Source organism: Chlamydotis macqueenii, chromosome 17, assembly GCF_036417535.1.
Source record: "Chlamydotis macqueenii isolate bChlMac1 chromosome 17, bChlMac1.mat, whole genome shotgun sequence".
NCBI classification, from domain to species: domain Eukaryota; kingdom Metazoa; phylum Chordata; class Aves; order Otidiformes; family Otididae; genus Chlamydotis; species Chlamydotis macqueenii.
The window spans coordinates 11,168,031-11,193,686 of record NC_141572.1 but is presented as its reverse complement, the minus strand read 5'-3'; the positions used below and the strand labels follow the sequence as shown (position 1 = coordinate 11,193,686).

The window sequence follows — 25,656 nt, the reverse complement described above, 5'->3', positions numbered from 1 at the left end:
CTTACTTTTCTCAGAGAGACCTAATTTGAGATCCTGTGATTTGATTTGTAGTAGGCCTGATTACTCAGAGCTACACCAGATATTAATGATAGCTTGAAAAACCTATCAAATTTTGTTAAATAAATAAATAAATGTATGTGCTGAAAAATTAGGTTCTAGAAAATAAGGCTGGGTGTCTAGAATTATAGGGTTCTTTCTCATTGTATAGATTGTACCATTCCCTATTTATAAGTTGCTTTTAGTAGTACCTCTTGATCTGACAACATGCTGTGAAAACAAAGGTAGGCAATGAAAAATTCAGATACGATAATTATAAGCCTGAGAAGAAACTAGTAATTCTGTCTTTTGAGCAGCTCATAAATAGTAAGTTTAGAGTAAAGCTTAAGTCTATAAACTGAGTTGTGACAATAAAGAAATATATTGACTAACACATAATATTGTCCATGTTGCAAGATGAATGAAACAGGGTTCAATGAAGAAAAGAACTGTGTTCATATACCATGAGATTTACATGAGTAACACCATATAGGCAACTATGATTTCAGCATTTGACACTTGATCATTTAAGTTTGCAATTTTGATGTTCTTCCAGTTTAGATCCTTTTTGTGTTATATTCTAGAGTAAGTTCCTGTAAAATAGGTTCTTACTGACATTGTAATTATTTTTAGAAGTACCTTAAGAAATATCAGTGATATATGCCACATAGAATTAATTTTGTTTCATTCTTTCTTCATAGCATATTGTGTATTTCTGTATATTTATATTTTGTGGTGTCACTAGTTCCTGAGGCGTTCATTTCATACTCTGTGATGAAAAAATCTGGCAACACTGAAGATGAAACTTGACCTTGATTCACTGTTTAATTTTAAGTCAATGTTAAAAGCAGAAATCTAGTGCAGATTTTTGTGCTAATTGGGATTGAAAGATGAAAGTTGTTGAACATAGAGTGGACTTCTAACATAACTGTAAACTTACATTTTTGATATGAAGACTTGTTACAAGAAATTTTCTAACGAAAATGGTGTGTGTAATGTTCTGGATGTCTAAAAAAGTTAATTTAAAAAATATTTCAATTTCTTGAAGAAACTTTTTATATAATTTCTTTACTATTATGTCATATTCTTTAAACTTTTATTTTTCTTTCTAATATGCTTATAGTATTAATTATGGTGACTGTAGCTGAAAAAATCTGAATTTTCTCACCTGGAAAAAACAGTGTGATTCTTAAGCAGTTTGTTGGTGCAATACAGAGCCGTGCTCTGATGGTTTCAGTTCTGCAGTGCTCCAGTAACATCACTAGAAATATTCTAAATTTACAGCAGTGTAATTGTAAACTAAAATGGACTTATTCAACCCTTCCCTTTTATTGATGGAGGCTCCACCTATTTTACAGACTCAAAATCTGTTTGGACAGATGGCAATAGTGAATCTCTCCCTTTCACCAGGTGAAAAAAAATGAAGATGTGTCGGTATGATTACTTAGTTGCTCATTTCAGTTGAATTTGGTAAAGCATATAATTAAATATCGTCAAAAGAAGGGAGATGGCCTGATAACCGAGACGGTGGCATAGCTAACCCTCTGCTAAGTGAGCATCCACCCACATATAAAAATTGCTTAAAGTAAGGGCTGAGACACTGGGAGAGCTTAGCTCTGCAGCAGTAGAGATCAGGAAAAAAAATATTTAAATTCAGTCTTGATCAACCAAAGTAATTTTTACTTTTTTGTCTGCAGCCCATCAAACTAGAACTTTCATTATAAATATGGGAAAGGCATTTTTTTTCAGAATACATCACCATTTCTTTCCTTTCATTCTTCTCCAATTACTCTAAAATAACTTCATGGAAACAACCTCTTGAAACTGATTTGATCTAAATTCCAGCAATGCTGCTTAAAACCAGAAGAATTTATTGAAAGTGAAGACATGCTCCTAAATATGCTGCTTTTGTACTCCGCAGTACTCCTCTCAGCTTATGCAAAAAAGGCCAAGATCACACCCAGATTTAGACCCTCTATTTGATGTTGCTTTGCATTTTCCTGCAGTATTTACCTTTTAATTGTATAATAGGCTGTTTTTATTGTCAGATACTACTGAAGAATGAAACCCTTCCTCCCTTTCTTCCTAAAATATTATTATCCTTCTGTCATTCTTATACTCCAGTGTCTGACAATGCGAATTAGTAAGGTCAGTACTTCTAGTTCCAAGACCTTTTGCCTAGCTTTTCGGTGCGAAAGACTCACTTCTTCAAATGATGGTGAAGTTTGTAAAACAAAATCTTTTTTAAAAAAAAAATGGACAATACTAATGGGAAAGGTAAAATTGTCTAGGAACTGTAGCATTTTCACATGGATTATGTAAAGGAGAAGTTTTCACAAACAGGGAACGAAACAGCTGGTGTCACAAAAAGGATGAGCTGTTCTGACAGCCAATAACATACAAACCAGTTGTACTAGGTCACAGCAAATATCTGCAGTAGTTTGCATCCAACTGTGCGCAACAGTGGATATTTAGAAAAGAATACAGGAACAGATCAAGCATACAGTGATACTTCCTGTAATATACCCTAACAGATAACTGAACCAAGAATTGTATCAACACTTTTCTGTTTAAGTGCCCTTTTAACTTAATTGCTTTTTCAGCCTGGTTACACTTTTACTATTATTATTATTCTCTAACACCTCATGACAGAATTTTACATTTAATTAGGCGTTGCATGGAAGGAATACTTGTCTGCTGTCAGATAACTGAATTTGATGTTTCTTCTTGCATTGTAAAAAATGGTGCAAAAATCATTCACTATTCACCATACCATTCATGATTTTATGAGCTCTACTGTGTTCTCTCTCAGCTAGCTAGAGAACTAGTTTGTTTATCCTTTTTCACGTGAAAGTCATTCCATACTTGTGATAATTCTTGCTGGTTTTTTTCTATGGTTTCTCATTCTACTTACAGTTACAAATGATGCTTCATCTTACTTATAGGTATTAGCTTTCAGAAATATTGAGAGAGCCCAGTGTTAAAGCTGGGCTTGATTGTGTTGAAATGAAAACCTGCTTACTTGAGTAGTAGCCAAACAGTTGTCTGGGTGACAGGAACCAATATTCACTGCATTAACACCCTTCCCTGCCCCCGATGTATTAGGAAAAAACACACTTTGAAAAAAGTGCAGTGAAAAGCACTGTTTCTTTACACATAATCTATCAGTCAGAGATTGGGTTATGCGTAAACCATACAAAAGGTAGCTTGGTCAATAGTCTGCAACAGTGAATAAACATATTTCTTTTTACTTGTATATTCTCATTATAATGCAAATTTTTACAGTATTTTATTAGCTTAGGGGCTACTCTAAGGTACAGAGAGCTTGAAAAAACAGAAAACAATAAAAAAATCAGTATTCCACAAAGGCCACAACTGTATTCTGTGACTACTTCCTTTTCATCCTGTTTCACCAACAGGATAGTGATGGTGTAGTATAAACATTTCCATCAAAGGGATACCCCTCATGCTTGAATTTGCCTGTTTGGCATGAAAAGTTTGAGATCTGCTCAGAACTACATGCATAAAATTGACTTCTCAACTTATGGATTCAACTACAAATATGTTTTTACAATTCTTGGGATTAGAAATGTAGGCTGGATGTGATCTTTGAAGGTGACTTATCCTGTCAGCCCAGCTGAAGTTGGACTATTGCCAACAGTAAATCAGGCCAGCTATGGCTTTATCTAGTTGAGTGAGGAAAACCTCTACGGAAGGAGATTTGACAAAATTTCTAGGCAAATTTTTCCAGTGCTGTGCTAGTCTTTTAGTGAATTTTTTTTTTTCCTGACATCTAATCTGAACCTCACAAGCTGCAATTAGTGTTCATTGCCATGTACTCTTTCCTGTGATACTGCTGGGAAGCATTTAGCGTCATCCTCTTTGTAACTATTCTTCAAGTAATTGAAGCTGTTATTAGATCACTCTTCAGCCTCCTCTTTGCCAGCCCAAACAAGTCCAGTTCCCTCAGCCTCTCCTTGTAGGTCGATGCAAAGTTAAGTTACTTATTGCCTGGACGCAGGAGGCTGATATTAAGCTTAAAGGTCTCAAATGCGGACAGCTAAACTCCTGGACTGCTTTATATGTAAAACTATGCAACATTTCAGATATGGTGAATACGTATTTGAAATGATCCTTTTGCCCTTGAACTAAGCAAATAATCTAAAGGCCTGAAAGAAAAACAAAACCTCACCTCACTTGGAAACAATAAGTAAGCATTGAAATAAATTGAAATATGTTACCAGGAACAAAAAGCTGGCCTCAATTACCATACTCAATTGAAGGGTAAAACATCCAGATATTTACAATTAAATGTGGATGTTCATGCCGCTTTGGATGTATCTTCAAGAACTGTGAGATTTTAAATGAATATGATTTTAACAAGAAAACATTTTTAAACTATTTTTTTTTTCCTAAGCTCCAGAAATATGCAGTTTGCTTGGAATAATGTACAATGCTAAAAAAAAAACAACCCACCTCCAAAGCAAGCATAGCAAATTTACCTTTAAGAAGAAAAAAAAAAAACCCACCTGTCCACTTTAATGATTAAATGAAGGCCTGTGAAAAAAGGTATATTCCATTATACTATTTCTCTTGTGTACTTTTACTACAGCCCTAGTAGCTCTACCTTGGCTGGACACTACCTATGTAATGTGTAGGTTTTAATATGTTGGCCCATTCAAGTTTCTTCTGGCCTGTGTCAGCTGCAATAGCATTTCTTTCACCAATCTATCCTTATTACTCCTTCCCAGAAAGGCTGGCTTATGTTGCTGTTCTGTCAGGCACATGGTCAATATTGACTGCCCCATATTTCTATTCTCCTGAACATACTTTTTTCTAGAACTTTCCTCTGGACTTGTAATTCTCTTATGAAAAGTCATAAATATAGTACCTACCACATGCACATTTTATAACTTCTGCGTATAATTTTCTTGTACTTCAGTTTGTTTAGAAGGTCACAAGCAGTAACTCGATCTACTTGTATTTCTCCACATTTATTCTGCCCCCTTTTATGTTCTGGAACAGCCTTTAATACCTTGGCCAGACATTCTGGAGTAGCCTTTATCTGGATCTTCTAGCATTTCTATTAAATGATGAAGTGCCCTACTCTTTCTGATCCTTGAACTCAGTAACCTTTTCCTCTGTTCTTCCAAGAGTTTTCTACACATCCTGTCTTTAAGTTCCCTCTAGTTTATTAGACCTAGCAGAAGCACCAGTTTGTCCTGTTCCTTTGCTGGGAAATCCCCTGGCTCAAAATCTAATTCTTCTGTCAGGAAATTTAATCAAACTTATTTCTCAGCTCCGGCACTCTGCTTAGTATAATCATAGCTTGGTGTCAGGCTTACTAGGATTAACAAATCTGTGTTGTTCCTGATCTAGGAATAGAAAACAGTTTTGATAGATGGTATTAAAGAGTGGTTTACCCCAGTCTGCCATTGGCATCCATATGTAACTACTACATAACGATGCTTATCGTGTATTCCTACAGACATGACTTCTTGTTTGAGTACACACCTAAAAAGTTGCGGGGATCAATTTTCAAAGAGAAATGATAAAGTAATACTTGCAATTAAATCTGCTTTGTCTAGTCTAGTTCACAGTAAGCCTTAGTAACACTACGGTTCTTTTTTCAGTTACAGAGGTCATATGTGATAAAATATTTATAGTGATTTCATTGTCATCCTATACAATAGCCAAGACTTAAGGTCCCTATGTAACTCTCATTCATAGCGCCAGATTCAGTTATCATCTGCAGAATTTTTTGTAAAGGCAGTAGTAATGCTCCACAGGAAATCAAAGGAGACAGTATGCTGCAGTACCACTTTGTCAGGCTTATTTTCCCTTTCTTTTCTGAAAAAGAGGTATTAAATATTGACTACTGCCTCCTCTACCTGTTCTACATTTTCATGTACAAACTTTAAGTGCAAACAATTACATATTATCTTTAAAATAATGTGGAATTAATTTGTTAGGTTACAAATTTTATTTGCTAGTATAATTTTCCCTGAGTTGAGGATGAATCTGTTTTAAAAAAACTTGTGAAACAAGTGTTTCACAATGCTTTCCCCTCCGCCCCCCATCATATAAATACATCTCTTCCTATTCAAAATCACATTGGATTTCTTCAGAGCTCCCCTTCATAACATTCATATTTCTCAGCCTATGCTTATTTCATAGAAGAGATACAAGTTTCCTCTAATATAAAACCTTCTGTTACCATCCCTTTCAATTTCCCTTTATTGCAGAGACATACAGTATACGTATATACATAACATGCTCTGTTAGTTTTCCATCTTTCTGCACTTCACACTCCTCTGATACGTGCAGGACACTGAAAGGAATTTTGGTAGGAAGGACAGAAATAGATGCACGTATATATCCATATGACAGGTGCTATATTGACGTAGCTGCTTCTAGTCATCCTGATCTCCTTCCAGTTTTGTGTAGCACATAACTGGTCAAGAATTCCTACAGTGGTTTCAGATTAACGTAACATATTACTTCTGGGATAATGAGATTGTCTGCTTGTAGAATAAGTTAAGCTACTAAGTGACTTAAGAATACTTCTTAGTGAATTCACAACGGGACATACTCTTCTATGTTACTGTTTCTAATTTTGACGTTTTAGAACTCCTAACATTTTCCAGGAAAACTTTGGGATCCTAGGATTGGAAAGAAAGGGCTTGGAAAGGCGAAACAATTCTGTCTCGTTAAACCCCTGTGGGCTATCCTGTCCCTTCTGGGAGATGCTAAGGCTAGAAACAGATATATACAGGACAACACAGGTAGAGTGTTTTATCCGAGTTTAATCCTATCTCAGTGAGTTACTTAATTTCTTTATTTGAGAGATAGATAGAGTGAATTGGATTATTTACTTCTCTCCAACAGATAGTTAGTTTCTTTTTGATTTTTAGATGAAAGTAATTATTTCTTGTAACTCATGAAATTATCGTAATCTTTCCCCATTTAGACCCACAGCCACCTGATCCTATGCATTCTTGTACAAATCTTCTTTCTTTGAACAAAAGATGAATAATACAACAGTCTTTTTAAATCAAGTCTCTCTTATCCAGCACTCAATCAGGACTGCCTAACTGCTAGACAGGAAGGACCTTTCAACTAGCACTCAATTTACACTTTTTTACAAGAAAAAAAGTCTCTCTTTATATTTATCCAGGCTATCTCTTGCTTTCTGCATCATCTGTATTTTTTTTTTCTGCAAAATTCTTCTGCTTTCCCTCTGCCTTCCATTATACATTTATTCAAACATAGTTTGAATTCCTGAATTGGTTTGACTAGGACTGTCTTGGGCAATGGTATTTCCTTCGATTTATTTTGTAGACTGTCATTATTACAGAACTGATTCAATTTTTTTGTATAGTAACTTCAAGGAAAAAACAATGTTTACATCCTGTGGATCCAATTACCTTTTTACCCCCGCCACCTCTTCTTCAAATACTTTAGCTTCATCTGCTTTCTTTAGAAGGTCTTAAGTTGTGGGTCTCTAAACATTTGTGAAATAGCTCATAGCTACCTGCTCATGCTAAATGCCAGCCATTATTGCAATGAAAAGCCTCAACAGGAAAGTAGTAACAGCTTCCACTGGTTCTTCCAAGATTTACTGATTTAAAGATTTTCCATCTTTTCTGGAAAGTGAACATTACCATTTCTGCACTAATTTCATTCATCATTGTTTACGGTTTACACAAGATAAATTTTATTTAGTTAAGATTTTGACAATCCCCAAATGCCAACCAGTATTAAAATAATAAGGAAAGAGAAATAATGATTGAAAGATAACGTTCTTAGTTCTTACAAATGTCAGTTAAGTCCCTTATCTGTGATAATTTCTCTCTTCATAATTTTTCATTTTTAAGTTTAAAGGTCTCCCAACTGCGACCGGAAAGCTTTAAGGTCGCTGTGAGGAGTACTACATTCTGATTTGGCTCTATTTACCAAGCGATTTTTCTAATTACTTGCTATCTTGATAACAGGGTCTTCCCTTTTGAAAACACTTAGTTGTTCTGCAGCTCTTTGCTGTTAAGCACACCTCTACTGTTCCAGAGGATAACCAGGGATGTTTGTATGTTTGCGTATTATTGGAAGAACAGAACCAGCCATCTGTTCCTTAGCATGTTCTTTCCCTTAAGCAACCAATTCCTTGTTCTCATGCTCAGAGAAGAATTTGCAATTAGCCCCCAACAAGGCCATCTGGATAAGGCACTGGCATTATCTTGCGTATACCCCAGCTTGTGTATAATTATGAAATTACAGCAGTACATTTTTTCTAACCACCTGGCTAGCTACCCCACTTAGGATTCCTGAACTGGAAAAGACACAGCAGAGAAGAAGAATGCCTTTTCCTACTGTTATTTTTCCTTCATTTTAATAGAAATTTTTTATAACTCCTTTGGGAGTTGTACAGTCACTTATTCTATTTTTTTAAATTATAATAAGCCATAACCCTCTCAAGTTCACTTCCTCTATAATATGTACAGTAGTTTTACAATATTGACAAAACCAGAAATGAGCCTGTTGTGTTAGGATAGGAGTATATAAGTGGATACATCATGAATCCTTAGGCTCAGTTTCAGTGTCAGCCTTCATCAGGTAAAAAAAAAAAATTCAGAATAACTTAAATTATTTTTTTTTCTTTTAATATGGAAGTAGGTACTGCCTGTTTCTCTTTCCCTAAAGTTTTATTAATTACATGCATGCTATCTTACTGTTATTTGAAGACTTGGATTTTATTTTCTGATACATTTCCTCATTGTCTAGTGATACATTTACCTACTTTTACTATGATAGTTAAATTATTAAATGGATTTTGGGGGTTCATTTCCCAAATGATTTCATATCATGCATTTATACCATGCAACATAGTCTTGCACTGGTGTGATATAGCCTGCATCTTTGTTGGAATTCATTCCTGCTGAACTAACGTTTTAGCTAAAATAAAATCTGTTTAGTTTAGTTAAGGTTTTTGTAACTTTCAAATACCCACCAGTACTATAATAATTATGTTACATTGAAGAACTACATTGTTGTCAGCTACAACAGTTTAGTTTTACATCATGTAACAGATCGCCAAGTTTACATTAATTTAAAACTGTCAGTCCACTTGTATGTGTTCATTACATTTCACAATTTATGGATGGGTTTTAACTCTCTGATTTTGTCCTTGGACCACGGACTCCAACTGAGGATTTGGTAGTAGAGGGACAGTATTATGATTCACTAGAAAATACAGTAATAAACACAAACCTCTTAAATTGCAATATCCTCTTGGCATGAATGTTCTGAGAGTTGGCCAAAAACCTATATTAGCTCTAAAACACTTTTCCCCAGACAATTAGCAGCAAAAGCATTTCAACTAGCTAAACATTTCTTGGATGTTTTTATTATGGGCTAAAAAATTCAGGGAAGGAAAGAAGAGGATTATTATTTGGAAAAAGACCTATTGTTTTTTTAGGAGATTATCTGTTGTGTCAGGATTTGCATTGTGAAAATAAAAAATAAACCCTCAAACAGATTTTTAAAGCCATGTTCTTACACCTATAAATCTGTTGGTATATAAGTAGGCTCAAAAGTCGGATGACCCCACTTTTACAAAGGAAGAAGTAAACAAAAAACCCCCAAATATAGGGACTATGTAATTTTGCTTATATTTCGGTATGCCTTAGGAGACTTGTGAGTTAGATTTCAACATGGTTGGAACTCTGAGAACAGAGGATGTGATTCTGACCAAGTCAATACATAGCAAATGAAAAGGAATAGTAACACAAATAAAATGAGGTGTTAAGAGGTAATTTCAAAAATTTAGGTAAAACAATCTGCTCATATTTCAGCAAATATGCATTTTTAAGGGGTAATTTTTTCAGGATACTGTTTTAGTGTAACAATAATGATGAGATTTCCTTTGAAGTAATAACAATAAAATATATTTTCATTCTCCCTAATAAAACCAAATAAAAAGTAATTTTAAAATAAATTATATTTTCATATTACTTTTTGTTTAATATACAGTGAATGATTCTTCTCTCTTCATCTCACCAGCTGAAATATGGAGTGATTCTAATGAAGTCAAGGGAGGTGCACTAGACACAACTGGTATACATTTCAGGAGAACTAGGCCCAAAATACTGTTACTTCTATTAAAAACAAATATCATAATCTCACCTCCACTTTCCAAACAGGAAAACTTGCTAGAATATTTCACAGTCAAACAACAACAAAAATATCCAGACTCTAATGATTTTCATCCCCTCTGAACTAAAGCCAAATAGAACACATACATATTTGTAAATAAACTTGTAAACAAAAGATACTCTTTTTAAAATATCCCAAATCCCTTCTGTTCACTTACTCTGGACCACCGAGGTGACTGATGATGTACGTATAAGGTTTTTAGAAACCTAAAATATTGCATATACAAAGGCATGGTGCAATACTTGCAGAATAATTTATATGGGAAATGCATGGGAAATACTCTTTGAAACAGTAAATTCACTACAGGTTAACATAAGAAGAAAACCCGTGATTCAATTATTGCAGAAGAATAGGTGGGAATGTCAGAAATTACTGAAGTCTCATAGCGGTTATAGAATCACTACCCAAAGTAAGCAAACATCCAAAGTACCGTACTTGTTGGTGCTGGAAGAACACTGCCACTGTGTGCTATGGCATTTGTCTTTGGTAGAAGGAATATATTACTTGATGCACAGTGCAGTTCCACAAAGAATTCTGTGTGTCATCTCTGCTGACTTATTTTTACTGCTTTCTGTTATTGAATTATAAAAAAAAGAAAACACAGATTCTTTAAATGTACTTGACCAATACATCTGACATAAAATGTTTATACAGAATGATAAAACACATATCTGTTTTCCAGTCTGCCCTATTCAATCTCTTTGCAGGAAATAAATCAAAATAGACACAAAGACAGATGAATGTACTCTCTAAATAGCATTGTGAACTTTTGCAAAATTTATGTTCTTTGTATACGTATGATAAAAGAATACAGAGTATAAAAATCCATCAAAAAGATTTTTTTTTTCCTTCAGTTGGGAAGAATGCTAGTATTTTCTCTCAGGTTGTCCTGGTTTTGGCAAGGATGGAGTTAATTTTTCCTCTCAGTAGCTAGTATGTTTGGTATAAATGCAAAAAGTCAAATGAACCTTTCTTTTGTTTTTTTTTTGTTACGGGAGGTATTTCTGAAAACAAGTTGCATCACTGTGGAATCAGACAGGTCTAACAGAAGCTTCCAGAACTAATGCCAAGATCTGGGCATATATAACAGGACACAGGCAGGTGCATGATAAATGTTTTAAAAGTGGCCACACTAAAACATTCTGTGGGCTGAAATGTGTCTGTCAGTCACCAATTGAACAGTCTTATGGGGAAAAAAAAAAAAAGTTAAGACTGTTTCTGTGCCTTGATGAATCAGCTAAAGTATCTTCCCGAAGAAGATAATATTGATCAGTGTATACTAATTAGTAGCTTTTGACTAATGTGTTTTTACTTGCTGGAAGATCAGTCAACAGGTGGGAATGGAAAGGTTCTGTGAAAAGGACTTTAAGAATAGTTTAAAAATGTTAGGAATGACATATAGTATATATGATCCCTTGAGGAACCTTACAGTCTTCTGTTCCTGCCAATCCAAAATACTTTGGACCATACTAAAACTGTTAGGCTTCAGTTGATTCCAGGCTTTCTTCAAGAAATGATGCTGCTTTGAAAAAATACAAGTTCTATATAAATTGATTCATTACACCTTTTGGAAGCACTGGGAAATCAGGTATCAGTAACCTCCAGGAGTTTTACCAGACGTTTTCAGTATTAATTTTCTCTTATTGAAAGAAAAAAAGATCAAATTAGCTGCTCTTACTTTCAGATGGCAGGGCATGCCACTATATAAAAAGTTTACAAACAGAAAGTTGCTTTTCCTCTGATGACTCCTCTGAAGTCACTGAATTCATGATCTGTACATATTATGAAACTATCCTCTATGTGACTTTGATACAAAGTGAGACTAAAGATAACAGACTTGAAGGATTTGGAACTGTATCCTGAGATATCATTAATGATGCCCATCATTCACAATACTCCTCCCTTCCATCATGCCCTATGCTGATCAATAATGCCTAATCTTAATTAAATTTGCTATATGGACTAAGATGAAGAAATTATATTAAATCTTATGCAATCTCAGGATCTGAGAATACTGAAAGTAAGATATACTCTAAACAGAACAGGATTTATTTTCGTAATTTAGCAGGACAGTATTGCAAATTCACTTTGTCTGAAGGGAAAGAAAAATGATGAAAGATACATTGAGTTAAAAAAACCCAGACTCCACAAATACGTGAAACAGCGATCTGAACAGGTTTTGTACAGCTTTTGTACACATTAGTTTAAAGAATAATTGTCTGAATATATGCATCTCTTTATGGAAACCTAACATGGAAAAAATTTCCATAGGTATTTTGCTTGTTTATTGTTTTTAAGGAAGTTAAGATTGTTTGCTGTATATGAAAAGCTTTCTTCCTATTTTATCCACGGTTTATCAGCAAGCAGACTTTACAGAGCTGACTGTACCAGAATTCTTTGCATCTTGTGACCAGAGTGCAATTAATCTTGGTCTTATCTCAAAACAGAGGGAAGGACTGTTAAAGATAAAACAGGAATAAAACCATGATTCCTCACAACAATGTTTTCATCAGTATAAAGCCTGAACGGAAAAAGTGAGAAGGAACAATCGCTAATATTTTAGCTGTAGGCTAAATATTAACTGTAGGCCTGTCATTTGGGTAAGAGCTAAAAGCTTTACAGAAATGTTTCCCATACAAAATCAATTCATCTGGACATGCAAGTAGGAATACTGAATTTCATGCTGTGATTAACATCATATTGGTTTACCTACTTGAAATTATTTTGAGAGCTATGCCTTGGATCAGGTCTACAAGAAGGAGATATGCCTTAGAGTGTTCTGAGATTTTAAAGATGGTCAGAAATTGCAAAAATTGTTTTGGGGGTGTCTGAAGATGAAAGAGGCTTTGGAATCCAGTCTGAAACTGGCCCACAGAGGTCAAAATATCAGACAGTATTATCACCAAGTAGAAAAATTAGTTGATGTTAATTTAAGAAGAGAGTAACTGACACGCAGAGAAAAGACTCTTCTAGTTAAAAACATATTAAAGAAATTAAACAGACATCACTGCAACAATTCAGATTTTCAGCCTATGTTACCTCTGTCTCAGTCTATGAAATCTTCAGAATCTATATAATTTCCAGGTTTTTTAAATGTACCTTGTTTTATGAGTTTTTGTGTCTACACTTTTTTCCTAATACACTTGTTGTACAGAAAAAAAATTCCAAATTTTCACTCATATATAATTGAACAGGAACGCAGCTGAAGTTGGACAGAATAAAGGTCTACTTATTCAAGAATTATAGTTTTATTAATAAAAATTATTGCTGGGTATTGAAAAAGATTGGAATGAAACTTTGTTGCTTAATTGTAAAATGCCATGCTTATCAACATTCTTTAAATATGAATAGGACAAATTGGTTAAAAGAGGTGTTTTCCTTTAAATAGAAAATATGAGTGTGTACCTTCAAAATTTTTCATATTAGACAAATATCTGACTAAAGTTAGTCAGATAATGATAATGCTGATGTGCCAATGAAACCTAACAAATAAAAATCAAAGTTGTAACATGCTACACAACATTGACCTTAGCAAAAATGCCTGATTAAGATATTTTCTGTATGTAATTTTGACAATACTTGAGTGATATTTATTTTAATAATCTATAACTTTTTTTCTAGGCAAAATATTACATTTGTTTACACGTATGTATAGGTGTAAACCGATCAATAAACTCAGCCTTTCAAGAGTCCTTGGTACAATGGACAGCTCCAGCTGCATCATGAGTGTGTGTGTCACAAAAGCTCAGGGCAGCATACAGAAAGATGTTAAGCATGCCTGGCTAAACTCAGCTTTCACCTATACGTATACAAGTTCACCCACCATAGTATAATATGGTTCTTGTGTATTCTTTCAAGCTTGCCATTATACAATGGGGAGAAGTAAGACAATGAAAAAATTCTTAGTATGTATGGTGTGCTGAACTACACATCTAATGATGCACTGTTACAGTTGTGCTGTAGTAGTTCCATCTTTTTAAAAAAAAACTTTAACAGTAGAATGTTTCTGTAATGTGAAATCCTTATAAATTACTCATCTCTTTTATTTAAAGAATTTGTTTATAGCACTAACCTAAGTTTAAACACAACCATATTTTCCCAAGTTACACCTATTGTTTCTAAGTCTTCAGTTTTAGACTTTCCTCCATAGTTGCCAGAAATTTTAAAAAATAAAGGAAGAGGTAGTCTGTGGTGAAATGTATTGTATCAAAATAAGTGAATTAGGATCCTTTAAATTTCATGGTCAAGTAAGATGGACAGTCACCAAATAAAACAAAAATTGTTTCTAAAAGCAGATTTTGCTCATTGATAGACATAATAATGTATTTTGTGTCCTTTCCACAGCTATGCTGAAACATTATTGTTAACCCTGTTGTTTCTTCTCCTACAGAGTCGAATGGCAGAAAGTTTGCGTCTCTTTGATTCCATTTGCAACAACAATTGGTTTATCAACACTTCCCTCATCCTTTTCTTGAATAAGAAAGATCTGCTGGCAGAAAAAATCCGACGCATCCCCTTAACAGTCTGCTTTCCTGAATACAAAGGCCAAAACACTTATGAGGAGGCAGCAGTCTACATCCAACGCCAGTTTGAGGACTTGAACCGCAACAAGGAGACCAAGGAGATCTACTCACACTTCACCTGCGCCACTGATACCAGTAACATCCAATTTGTCTTTGATGCAGTGACAGATGTCATCATTCAGAACAATCTCAAATATATTGGCCTCTGCTAAGAATCCTTGGGCTTAGTCTGTTTTCCTGAAGTGATAAAAAAGGGGCTAACTGCTTCCACTTCTAGTGGAAAAAAATGGGGCAATGCTTAGTAGCCCAAGGAGAGAAAAGGGGAAATCTGACGTATGTACGCAGTTCCTCTTATGCCCCCTTAACCCACTATATTATTTTTCACAAATATACATTCCGGAGAGTGAAAACCTCTCCAAAAAACCACACACACACAGAGAAAAAACCTCCAACAAATCAAAAAACCCAAACAAAAAAATAAAAAAAAAGAGATTAAGGCCTAACTGTGGAGATGTTTTCACCACAGTCACTGCACTTTTATTCCATTTGTTTCAATCCATTTCCTGCAGTGGGAGTGTTATCATGTTCTGTGTAAGAAATAATTCTTCATCCAGTTCTCCTAAAATTTTACTGACGTGAACATATAAAGCTGGTTAGTGACAGATGAACTTGTTTGCAGGGTGTGGAGCAGAATGGTTGTGTTGGGAAGAAAAGCTAGTTCAAACCAGAAGCTACAGAACAGGGGAGTTTAAGCAAAATACTACTTAAAGTTATAGAGAATGGGCACACACCCACAGTATTGGTACACACAGCCAAACAGTATGTACACATACATCATGTATGCACATGACTCACAGCATATACTATGTACACACTTCTGCTTTACTTTACTGTTTCTCATGGACATCTTGCCTGTTAAAGGAATTGTTGGTGCGCAACTGTTCTGTGATTTCCAAACTGACTAGCAGCTCTTTCTGCTCTTTAAGGCTTCAAATATGCAGCAAAACTACATGAAATTAATCTATGAATAGGCCAAATTAAGGTCAGTGTTTCTTCTACTGATAAGGAGTTTTATACATCAAAACAGTCTTCTTTTACATCTTTTTTTGCCAAATCTTGTGGTGTTTCACAAAAAACAAACTATATTTAAGAAGTAGGTTAATGTTCCTTTTTTTAATACAGATTAAAAAATCACAAGGCAATTTTTAAAATTATTGTTGTAGTGTCTGGATTGCTGAATGTGAAATTTGCCAACGGACAATTGTGTTCCACTGCTCCAAGTACATTCTGGGAATTGTAATATTTTAGCAGATTTCCCAAGAAGCAGGAGCCATGGAGATTGTGTAGTATATAGCCTCCAAAGTCTTTTTTTTTTTGTTGGTTTTTAAATTATTTTTAAAATGTGATGTATTATTAGAAGGTTAAAGATGAGCGATATGAACAATAACTAAATGTCTTGATATTTCAATTTAATAATTTAAATTATTTACAGTTTAGTGAAGTTAAGGAAACTGAAGAGATGCATTCCTCAGCTCCAGGTTTCATCTCATAAAGAAACACTACTGGATGGAGTAACATTCCGGCAAATGTCTGAATGCATAAGAAGCTCTGTGGGACTATACTGGAAAATCTCAAATGGATCATAGAGACCTAAGTCTTTGGTCAGTTGATTCTTTCCCCTGCCATAGAAAAGACTTCTTAAAGACTTCAGTGTAAAGTTGGTGTGTAAATATATGTTTGATAATTGTAAAGCACATACATACACAGAGACACAGACACACATGCACACTGGAAAATAACCTTCTACTTTTGTTCCCCCATGTACTATGATTAGTGCAAGAAATCTCAGCCAAGGGCTCTAAGAAATTTAAAACAAAATGGTTAACAACATCAACATTTAAACTGTCCACTTAAAAAAATAAATAATTCAGGTGATACTGAACGTGTCTATAGTGTGTTCATTAATGAGTGTTATGACAGTTACTTAACTGGATAATATTTGTGAAGTTTTCTTTCCTTTATGACAGACTGCTGATGTTTTGTTTTGTTTTGTTTTGTTTTTTCTCTCCAGATCTTTTTCCTCAGTTTATTGACCAACATTCAGCAATTTCAATCTTAAGCAATTATATTGAGCAACTCAGTAACATTTAAGGCATGGATTCCCATTTAATATCTTTTCAAGTTCTGAATTCATGTTATTATATTTTTGGGGGAGATGGTTAGTAGCAAATACAATCTAGGTATAAGCACATACATAAATTTTTGAATAATGCCTGAAGTTGGTCTCCTAAACCTGCATTTAAAGATTAAAAAAAATCTGAAAAATATGTTCACATTTTGGTACTACTGAGCTCTCGGCAAGTCTTGCAAATCAATACAAAATTCTGTCTAGCTCATGCTTGTGAAAAATTTGGCTTTAAGAGAAATCTAATTTTAAGTGACCATATAAGGTAATCTGTCAGCATAAGTCTTATTGATGGTTTTTCATTAAAGTTTTCTTGAAAATTCCAACCATTCAGGCTATAGCAAGGTTCTTCCAGAACATCCTCTAACTGAAATTTTTAGAAGTCTGGATATACATTAAGAAAAGGTGCAACTCTTGTACAAACAGCATAAACTCAGAAAAAATCACTTGTTAGAGGATGCTAGATAAATAATATCTCTGAAGTTTAAACAGAATTTGACTTAGAACCCTTCATTCCACAAATCATTTCTGAGACCAGCTGAAAATATTTGATAGTGCTTGAATAGTTTCATTCCTTTATTGCTTCTTAGCATTTCTATAAAATGCATCAAAAATACATTATCTTTCTCAACTTATGTTTAAGAATCCTTCTTTGACCTGTTTGAGGATATCTAATTTCAAGCTAGGATTTTTCTAAGTGACTTGGAGACTTAAGCTAATGATGAGCTGGGACTGCTAAGAGAACTACAATAATCTTTAAGGCAGTGATTCAAGCAATAATAATTTTCAACCTTGCTAGAGAATGCAGTTATAACAAAAAATATTCTCAGAGGCTCAAGTCACGCGTTAGGATTTTCACAACTCTTCAGTTGAGACATAATCAATAATGGAGAAAAATGTGTCTAATGTTGAATTGAGGTATTTTATCCTTGTACTGAAGACACAGGGCTCCTTTAAGCATGCACTGTTAACTGTTACACCTGAAGGACAGAGGCAAAAGAGCCAATGAGGCTGCACCTTGAAGGTATAAAAGGTTTGTCCTGCCACACAGGGAGTATTTAAATCTTGTAATGAGAAGATGCTACTGCCTGCTTGTGATACTTGCAGTGAAGCTGCTTGACCTGGTGAGTGTACTAAAAGCTATATTTGGTAGTACAGTCCATAGAGCTACTACAGGATCCTCCCAACTTTGTTTACCATTAAAGTGCTACCATTTACTTGAAAAATGGCACAGTGTTTCTAGTCTAAATTGCTTTCTCTAGCAAAATAGCCTATTATTAGCCAGCTAAATTGCAGAAAAGGTATAAAATGAGTCAGGGCTTTCTCTTCCAATGAATGGACTAGTAGATGGTATGCCTCCTCCACCTCTAGCTTTCATGGTACTGTGCCCATTTCAGACTAGTGAAAGATGTGACAAGGAAACACTGGCATTCATTACAGCATAGCTTCAAAGTAAGAAAGCTGGGTAGGGAAACTGAAAACTAGGAAAAAAAAAGTGTAGTCAATTATGAGAAGAGCAAGAGGCTCACATTTAAAAAATGTAATGTATTATGAGTAGGTTAAAAAAATAAATCTTTATTCAACTAAGAAGGTCCTTCCAACATAAGTATTATAGGCAACCTAGAATAAAAGTGGAAAACCTAGAATTTTAGCAAAGGCCTAAAGGTATTTCTAAAGACAGATACATTTCTCCTTGGGAAGGAGAAAAGAAATTGGAGCACTGCCATGTGTTCCTACTTAGCTTACAAAAAGCATAGGCATAGGGAGCAATAAAGCAGTAAATAATTAAGTTTAAATAATCAATTCACATAATCATGTTCTCGGAATAGCAATTCCTCGCTATTAACTCTCTAATAATTGAATTCCTCTGATGTTTTTTATCTTGGTATTCTGAGTAATTCATGGTTACTCTGTTTTCTATCTGAAGAATTCAAGATTTGTAAATAAATTATGTTTTACACAGGAGTAAAATAATTCTATTTTCTAATTGTGTAAGGAAACTGAGGCACAGGGAAGTTAAAACTAAAAAGTCTGGGCTAAAGACAGATGCTGAAATGAAATCCCTTGACTCTTAGTCATCCACCTGGATAAATCGTGCAATTAAATTTGCATCTATTTTCACAGTTCTCAGGTTTATCAGTGATGCAGTGCACTGCCACCTGAAAAAAATGCATTAATACAGCTGGTATTTCACTTCACCTGGGCAACAATGACATTCATAGAAGAGATGTTCCATCTGCTGCAATAAGAATGCCATCTGTCCTTTTATCTTTTGCACTCCATACAGCAAAACAAGTTTCAAAGAATAAAGGTATTATTAAACAGTCCTTATCCACAGATCAGATTGGTTATGGTTTTCCAAGAGTGGAATAGTGGAGAGACTGCGAGTCAGTAAAGTAGAAGAAATAGTATCTCTTGCAGTCTTCCCAAATAGAGGTTCTGGCAAACTTAAAAATCCATTGCCTCATCTAAACCTCCTCAGTCTTTGTCTAAAAGGATTAAATATCCATAAAACACTTCATGCCAAATGCATGTACAGCTTATCTTCCTCTTGTCTAGTGTGGAACATATTGCTTTACTGGCCCTGTGAATTACCTCTGCTGTAGAAAACATCAGAATTCTAGCTGGGGAATAGTATATTAGTTGCTCAATTCCTCCAGCTGATTACAAGGTACATCTTGTCTCATTACTGGATGTGAAGTGTAGAAGTAAATGCAGAGAGGCAGATAAGACAGTTTCTTGTGCCATCTGTATGTGAGTGCATTCTACAATAACACTGTTCTGCTCAAGGAGTTATCTTCCAATCCTTAAACACAGGCATATACATTTATATGTATATATTATATTTTTACCTAAATAAAAAGAATCTATGACTCAGAACAATACCTTTTTCCTCCAAGAGTAATAACTCAGAGAGACGTTTTCATGGAAGAGAAAAAATTTAGTCAAACCAGACATAAATATCAGGTTTCCAGTAAAGTAACTCTCCTTACTTACATTTGAAATGAATTTGCAATGAAGGCACTGATGCACAGAATTTATACAAATAATCAATTTTACAATTCTTTAAATGATCTCTTTGCATACTACTAATTACCCTTTTCTGCTTTTTGGAGAAAAAATGCCAGAACCATTCCTTGAAACAAGTCTTGATGTTAAAGATAGTTTGATTTGGAAACCCTGATTCTTATCTACCACCAGTACCTGAAGTGGGAGAGGTAAAATGAAGAAACAGGTATCAGTCTTGGCTCAAGAGAAGCCTCACTGAAAAGCAACTGCCACTCAGAGAATTGTAGTCTTTCTTGTAAATATAGGCAACTTTCACTAAGCTGGGACTGTAACATGATTTGGAAGGTGGTAATTTTCTGGCAGAGGCTTCTGCTCGCTTTAGAGCTTCTGTGAATCCTTTGCCTTGAATCAAAGGCAAGGTTTTGAGGAGAAACACTGCTGCAGCTGGCTCTCAGCAAAAGCTGAGTTCTCAGCTCAGCAGGGATTGGATAATCCTTCCACTCCAGAAAGCAACTTGATTTCTTCTTGTATTATGTACTCTCACACTTCCTGATTATCACCAAACTGGTTTTACAGTTGTGACAGTTCCCATCAGTGGTTCCTGACCTAAGATGATATATTCAGATGCCTGCAGGGACAAAGATGAAACAATGGAAGTAGACCTGACTGGCAATATGGTGTACCATTACTTATCCTCTGTTTTGGGCAATGTATATATATTTATACATATACATTGTATATATATAAATATGTATATATATATTTATGTAGAATTCTTAATAAGGAACATTTTATGTTTTGGCACCACCAACAGCTAATGTTGTTTATTGCTACAGTAAGTCTCTAAATGGAAATGATGGTTCTAATAAAATGCTTCTAGCCCCTGCTTTTTAGAAAGCATCTAACTGCAAAAATGGGGAAAAAAAAAAAAGCCCTCACTTCCTCTCAGGGCCACTCAGATAACTTTTTTTTGTTGTTGTTTTTTAAATTGCTTTTTTACTCCTAGAACTTTTATTCATCCTCCATTGACTGTTTTCTTCTTACATAGCTAAACTTCAACCTACTTAATAAATGCTCTGAGCTTTGGGAGATAGAACCTAAAAGCAGACAGTTGTTTACATGTAACATTAGTTGTAGTTTACATCTGTAAGTCTCAAATTCATATCTAAAATGCTATGTACAGGAGCCACCAAACCCTGAGGCAGTTTCCCTGTTTAAACTGAAACTTTTCCAGTAAACTTAAGTTGTGCATCATGCACACACCTGAAAACTCCATCAGCAAAATGAGACGAGTGGTAAGGTCCTGCATTAGTCTGCTAGAGATCTACCCACATTTGAAGGTTCAAGTTAATAATAAAATTCAGTACAGCAGGGACTGAACAGCAAGGCTTAATACTGAATTACACAGTTCCAAAAGGTCTAAGAAGGCGGCCTTAGCCAGTATGGATGAATGGTTAATGATTAACAGTGATCTGCAAAAATCTGGTAACATTTATCTACTTCTGTTAAGTTTCTATTACTCACAGGATGGTATCTATCTGTCTACAAAGGTAAGGAACAGAATTCTTCAAAGGCAGTCAGACAGGTTAAAATTTTCTTAAGCCAAGTCCCTATCTTATTTGATTTGAAAAATCTGTAAAGCCACTAGTCAAATCAAATTGACAGGAAATCTGATTTTCTGTAGTAATGTTCACGAAGTTGTTTAGCCCACGATATTAATTCCTTCCTATGGATTCAATTATTTAGAACTTTAAAAAGGGTTGCATGCATGTAAAAATACATCTTTATTTTTAGAATTCATATGCACTCACTCAGCAAGGCTTTAAGCATTAATTTAATTCTTTTCTAAGCACCTGTAATGTAACAGAATTCCTCAGACAAGATACTTTCCCATAAACTTAAACAGTATGGCTTTTTAATTGGTAATTGCTATAGATTGAAATTTTAATTTTAAAATTACAATTTTCATCAACTGGAAGAGTAAAGTTTAATACTTGTTCAGATTAGAAAACTATGGAAATTATAATCATAGAATCTGGAAATAAAAGTAACAAACCGGCATAAATTCCCTTACAGTATAAAAGATTTAGAAAAGTATAAATTTACATAAGAAATATAAGGAAAGCCTGTAAAAGGTACAATGACCTCTTCTTCTGGCAAGTCAAAGACAAATTCTCAGCTTGAATTTCTCTATTTAGACTGAAGCATTTAGACAGGCAGCATAGATGCCTGACTGATGTAATCAACTCAGCTTCTGTTTATCTCGCTGGAGATAAATGGACATCGCCAGAGCAGAACTCCTAACTAAGCTCCTAACTAAGCTCCTATGGTATGTCAGACTTTTTGCCCCTGGAGATACTGCTTTTTCTCCTGCTATACAGGGAGTGTAGGATGACTAGATCAATTTGACATCTGAAGTTAGGTGTAATTTGTCACATTTTTAACTTAATATCTTACCAAGTCCATTTAACAATTTCATCTAAGAGCAAACAGTATCTGAATAAAATAGCAGAAAAAGCAAACTTCTTCATTGTTCCTTGCAGGATATCCAAGTTTGGTTTTTTAATTTTAAATTCACCACCTGAAAGCAATGTCAAAATCTACATTTAAGAAACAGTGCCTATGAGCCTAAGGTCAAAGACACACTAATAGGAAATCTGTGGAATACACAGCGCAATGGACGGTGCCCTTACTTGCTCATTTTTCATCTCCTACCCCAGTGCTTGCAAGGAGTGGGGAAGACAAAACAAATTTCACAAGATTTGTACCTCCTAACACCAGAAATACTTCTTATAAACTTTGTGTGCTGTGAAATTAGTGCACCACGATGAACAGCTGATCATCATTTTGAATAGAAGAGGACAAAGTGAATTTCTGATTCTGAAATACAAATTTAAGTGTACAGTCCACAAAATGTAGGTAGCCTTAACTTGCATAAGAACTATTCGCAGATGTATTATGTTAACACAGGGCAATTCACTTGTTATCTATGTAAAGCATTTACTATATTTTGGCTAAGTATTTTTACAGTTATTACATAATTTGCAACTTTTTAGAAGTGCAAAAACAGCTCTAGAAAACAGTTGTCTCCACCGATTAAAAAAAAAAGATGGCAGTTGTACCTTTTAAAGTTTTCTGATAGCACTCAAAGAATAAATTTTTATAGGAAAACTAACTAAAGAAAAATAGAAAATATATTGGTTTTAAATATGATTTTCAAGGAAAATGGAACAAAATAAATCTGGAAGATACTGCATAGGGAATCAGGTAAATTCACCTACTTAACCACTGAAAAAATCCCTACCTTCAGGTAGTTTTGCCATAATTTCAAAAATCTGATGCGTGTTCTTCCGACAGATGTCTACTGGATCATCCAAGAGCTCAGCGAGGGCAGAAAGTACTTCGTTTTTTAGCAACCCTTGCCTACAAACAATATTGGAGGACAGATTTTAAATAAGCATAATAAAACTAATATATATTTGTGAGATGCTTAATCTTAAATATTCTGATTTACATTGCCAAAACTTATAAATTCTGTTCTTATTTCTCACTGAAATATCTTTATTGCTTCCCGTACCATTCAGTAAGCTCTGGAATTACACCTACCTGCCAACATTATGCATAGCCATTATATAGAGGATTTCTGTTGTTTTTTGTCGGACAGTACTGTCATGATGTAGCAGCAAAGTCTTCAGGTTATCCAAGAATCCTGTGAGACACAATAGTTCATTTTAACATTTCTTACCTTCAGCATTAATTTAAAATAGCAATACTCATTTTTATTTCTCAATTTGAAGTGCAAACAATCAGAATGATCATATTGTCCTGATGGTGAAGCTCTCATTGTCATACCTCAAAAAGTACCTTTAAAAGTTTCAATGCCTACTGCCAAAAATGCCATGCTACAAGCAAGCTTCTGTCTTCTGTATCAAGTTAAATCCCAATCTTGCAAATACTTATGAAGTGACATAACTCTAAAAATAACTCAAGTCAGTGGTGCTATTGATGTTTTCAGAAAAGCATGTGTTGCAGGATTGACTTCATTTTTTTTTTTTTAAAGTTTCTGTAGGTGTAGCATGGGCTATGTAAAAACATACAGCACTACTTTTCACATGTAGAAATAAATGATTATGTGTATACACACATATCACTGACCAAAAAAAACCCAAAACAAGCAAGCAACAATCTTGCATCACTTCAGCAGTTATTGTTAATTAAATAATTTAACAAATTTTGAACATTATTATGAGTATCTCTTAAGAAGAAAAAATATGAAGGAGGAAAATAGAGAAAAAAAGCAGTAGCAAACCTGAGACTACTTCTGTGTTACATAAGGAGCTATGTAGGTACACAATAGAGTGCTAAATTTTTTTAAAATTAAGCCTATGTTAGGAATTAATTAAAATTCAGAATAAACAAAAAAAAAAATTCTGCACTAGTTTTGTATTTAGGGAATGATAAAATCTCTAGTGAGTCATTGATAAATCCTAAAGTGAGACTACTCCTAAAAAACCTGTCATATATATGGTATTATTCTATTCTTTACCTTTTTAAGGTAAAACAAGTAAAGATTAAAACCCAAATATCTTCATGGCCATTTTGTGTCATCAAAGATATTGAGAGGAAAAAAGTAGCGCACAAAAGTAAAGTGTGGGGTTCCCCTCCCTCTTCCCCCCACTGTGTCAAAGCCTGTGACAATAGATCACTTACCTAATTCTATTGCCTGGTAGACATTTTCTGGGTCATGGACCAGATCACAGAGTGCCATCAATGCCTGCTGCTGAGTCAGCAGCTCAGGAGACTGCAACTCCTCATTCAGTTTAGGAAGGGCCCTCTTTCCAAACGCAATAGCAGCTTTTGTGGGATCTATATCGGGTGGGAGGCTGGCTGAGATACGAGCATGTGCCATCCCAATTTTTCCTGGGAAGGATTTTCCCTGTCCCTAAAAATACTCCAAAATAACTGTACCTGGCCACTGGACAGAATGTACCAAAAAGACAACTAACTTTAAGCAGTGCTCAGTGTCCCAGGAGAGCAGTTTTAGCACACATTCATTGTTAGGAAGCTATGAAAGAAGAGGCTACAGCGGTTCATGATCATCAGCATTAATGTCAGGTCATCTGCTGAATTGTCCGATCTGGTTTAATTCTGTACTGAACACTGGAAAAAAAAAAAGAAAAAAGAGAGAAAGCTTAAAATTGCAAGGTGAAGCAGGGAATGTTTTTTAAAGGTTTAAAGTGAAGTAGTCCTGTATGTCCCACACTAGTAAAGGGGCTCAAAATAATACTAAAAGAAATTCAAATGAAACGCTATTTTTCGAGAAAGCATTCTTTTAAAAGGGGTCTAGTTTAAACCCGCCCTCAGAATCCGTTAGCGTTTGAAAGAATCGGTGATGGCTGACCTCCCCCTTCCCTCAGTAAGGAAAACGGCTCAGCATAAACCGTCAGCATAAGCCTTCAATATTGAAAACTACTCAACAGAAAAAAAAGAAAAAAAACAGCTGCAAAGTTAAAGCACCTGCTAAACAACTGCATTTCTCTCTTCAAAAGAAAAGAAATAGACTAAATAATCAAAGGCGCCCTGTCCCACCAATATATGGCCGCCTCAGCCTGTCCCCGGTTCCCGCTGCACAGTTCCCGCCTTTCGAGCCCGCGTGCTCTGGTTGCCACAGCAACCAGCTCTTGGCGTACGCCG

At 34.9% G+C, this 25,656-nt stretch overlaps 2 protein-coding genes across 5 annotated transcripts in view; one reads left to right on the top strand and one right to left on the bottom strand.

Moving 5' to 3' along the window:
• GNAZ (G protein subunit alpha z) overlaps positions 1 to 16,705 on the top strand; it is a 62,746-nt gene extending 46,041 nt beyond the window's left edge. For both annotated transcript variants that reach the window (XM_086761514.1, XM_086761513.1), the window contains one exon: positions 14,636 to 16,705. In XM_086761514.1, the coding sequence (XP_086617640.1) occupies positions 14,636 to 14,980 (345 nt within the window). In that variant the 3' untranslated portion in view covers positions 14,981 to 16,705. The remainder of the gene's footprint in view (positions 1 to 14,635) is intronic.
• RSPH14 (radial spoke head 14 homolog) overlaps positions 1 to 25,562 on the bottom strand; it is a 90,333-nt gene extending 64,771 nt beyond the window's left edge. For 2 of the 3 annotated variants that reach the window (XR_015260427.1, XR_015260428.1), the window contains exons 1-3: positions 25,480 to 25,562; positions 24,673 to 25,122; positions 23,569 to 23,671 (exon numbers count right to left, since the gene is read on the bottom strand). Coding sequence is in view for 1 of the 3 variants with exons in the window: in XM_086761515.1 (XP_086617641.1) it covers positions 23,569 to 23,578 (10 nt within the window). In the remaining 2 variants the exon portion in view is untranslated. Of the gene's footprint in view, positions 1 to 23,568; positions 23,672 to 24,672; positions 25,123 to 25,479 lie in introns of those variants that run through there. The other variant, XM_086761515.1, reaches the window with a different exon arrangement.
• Positions 25,563 to 25,656: the final 94 nt, after the last annotated feature.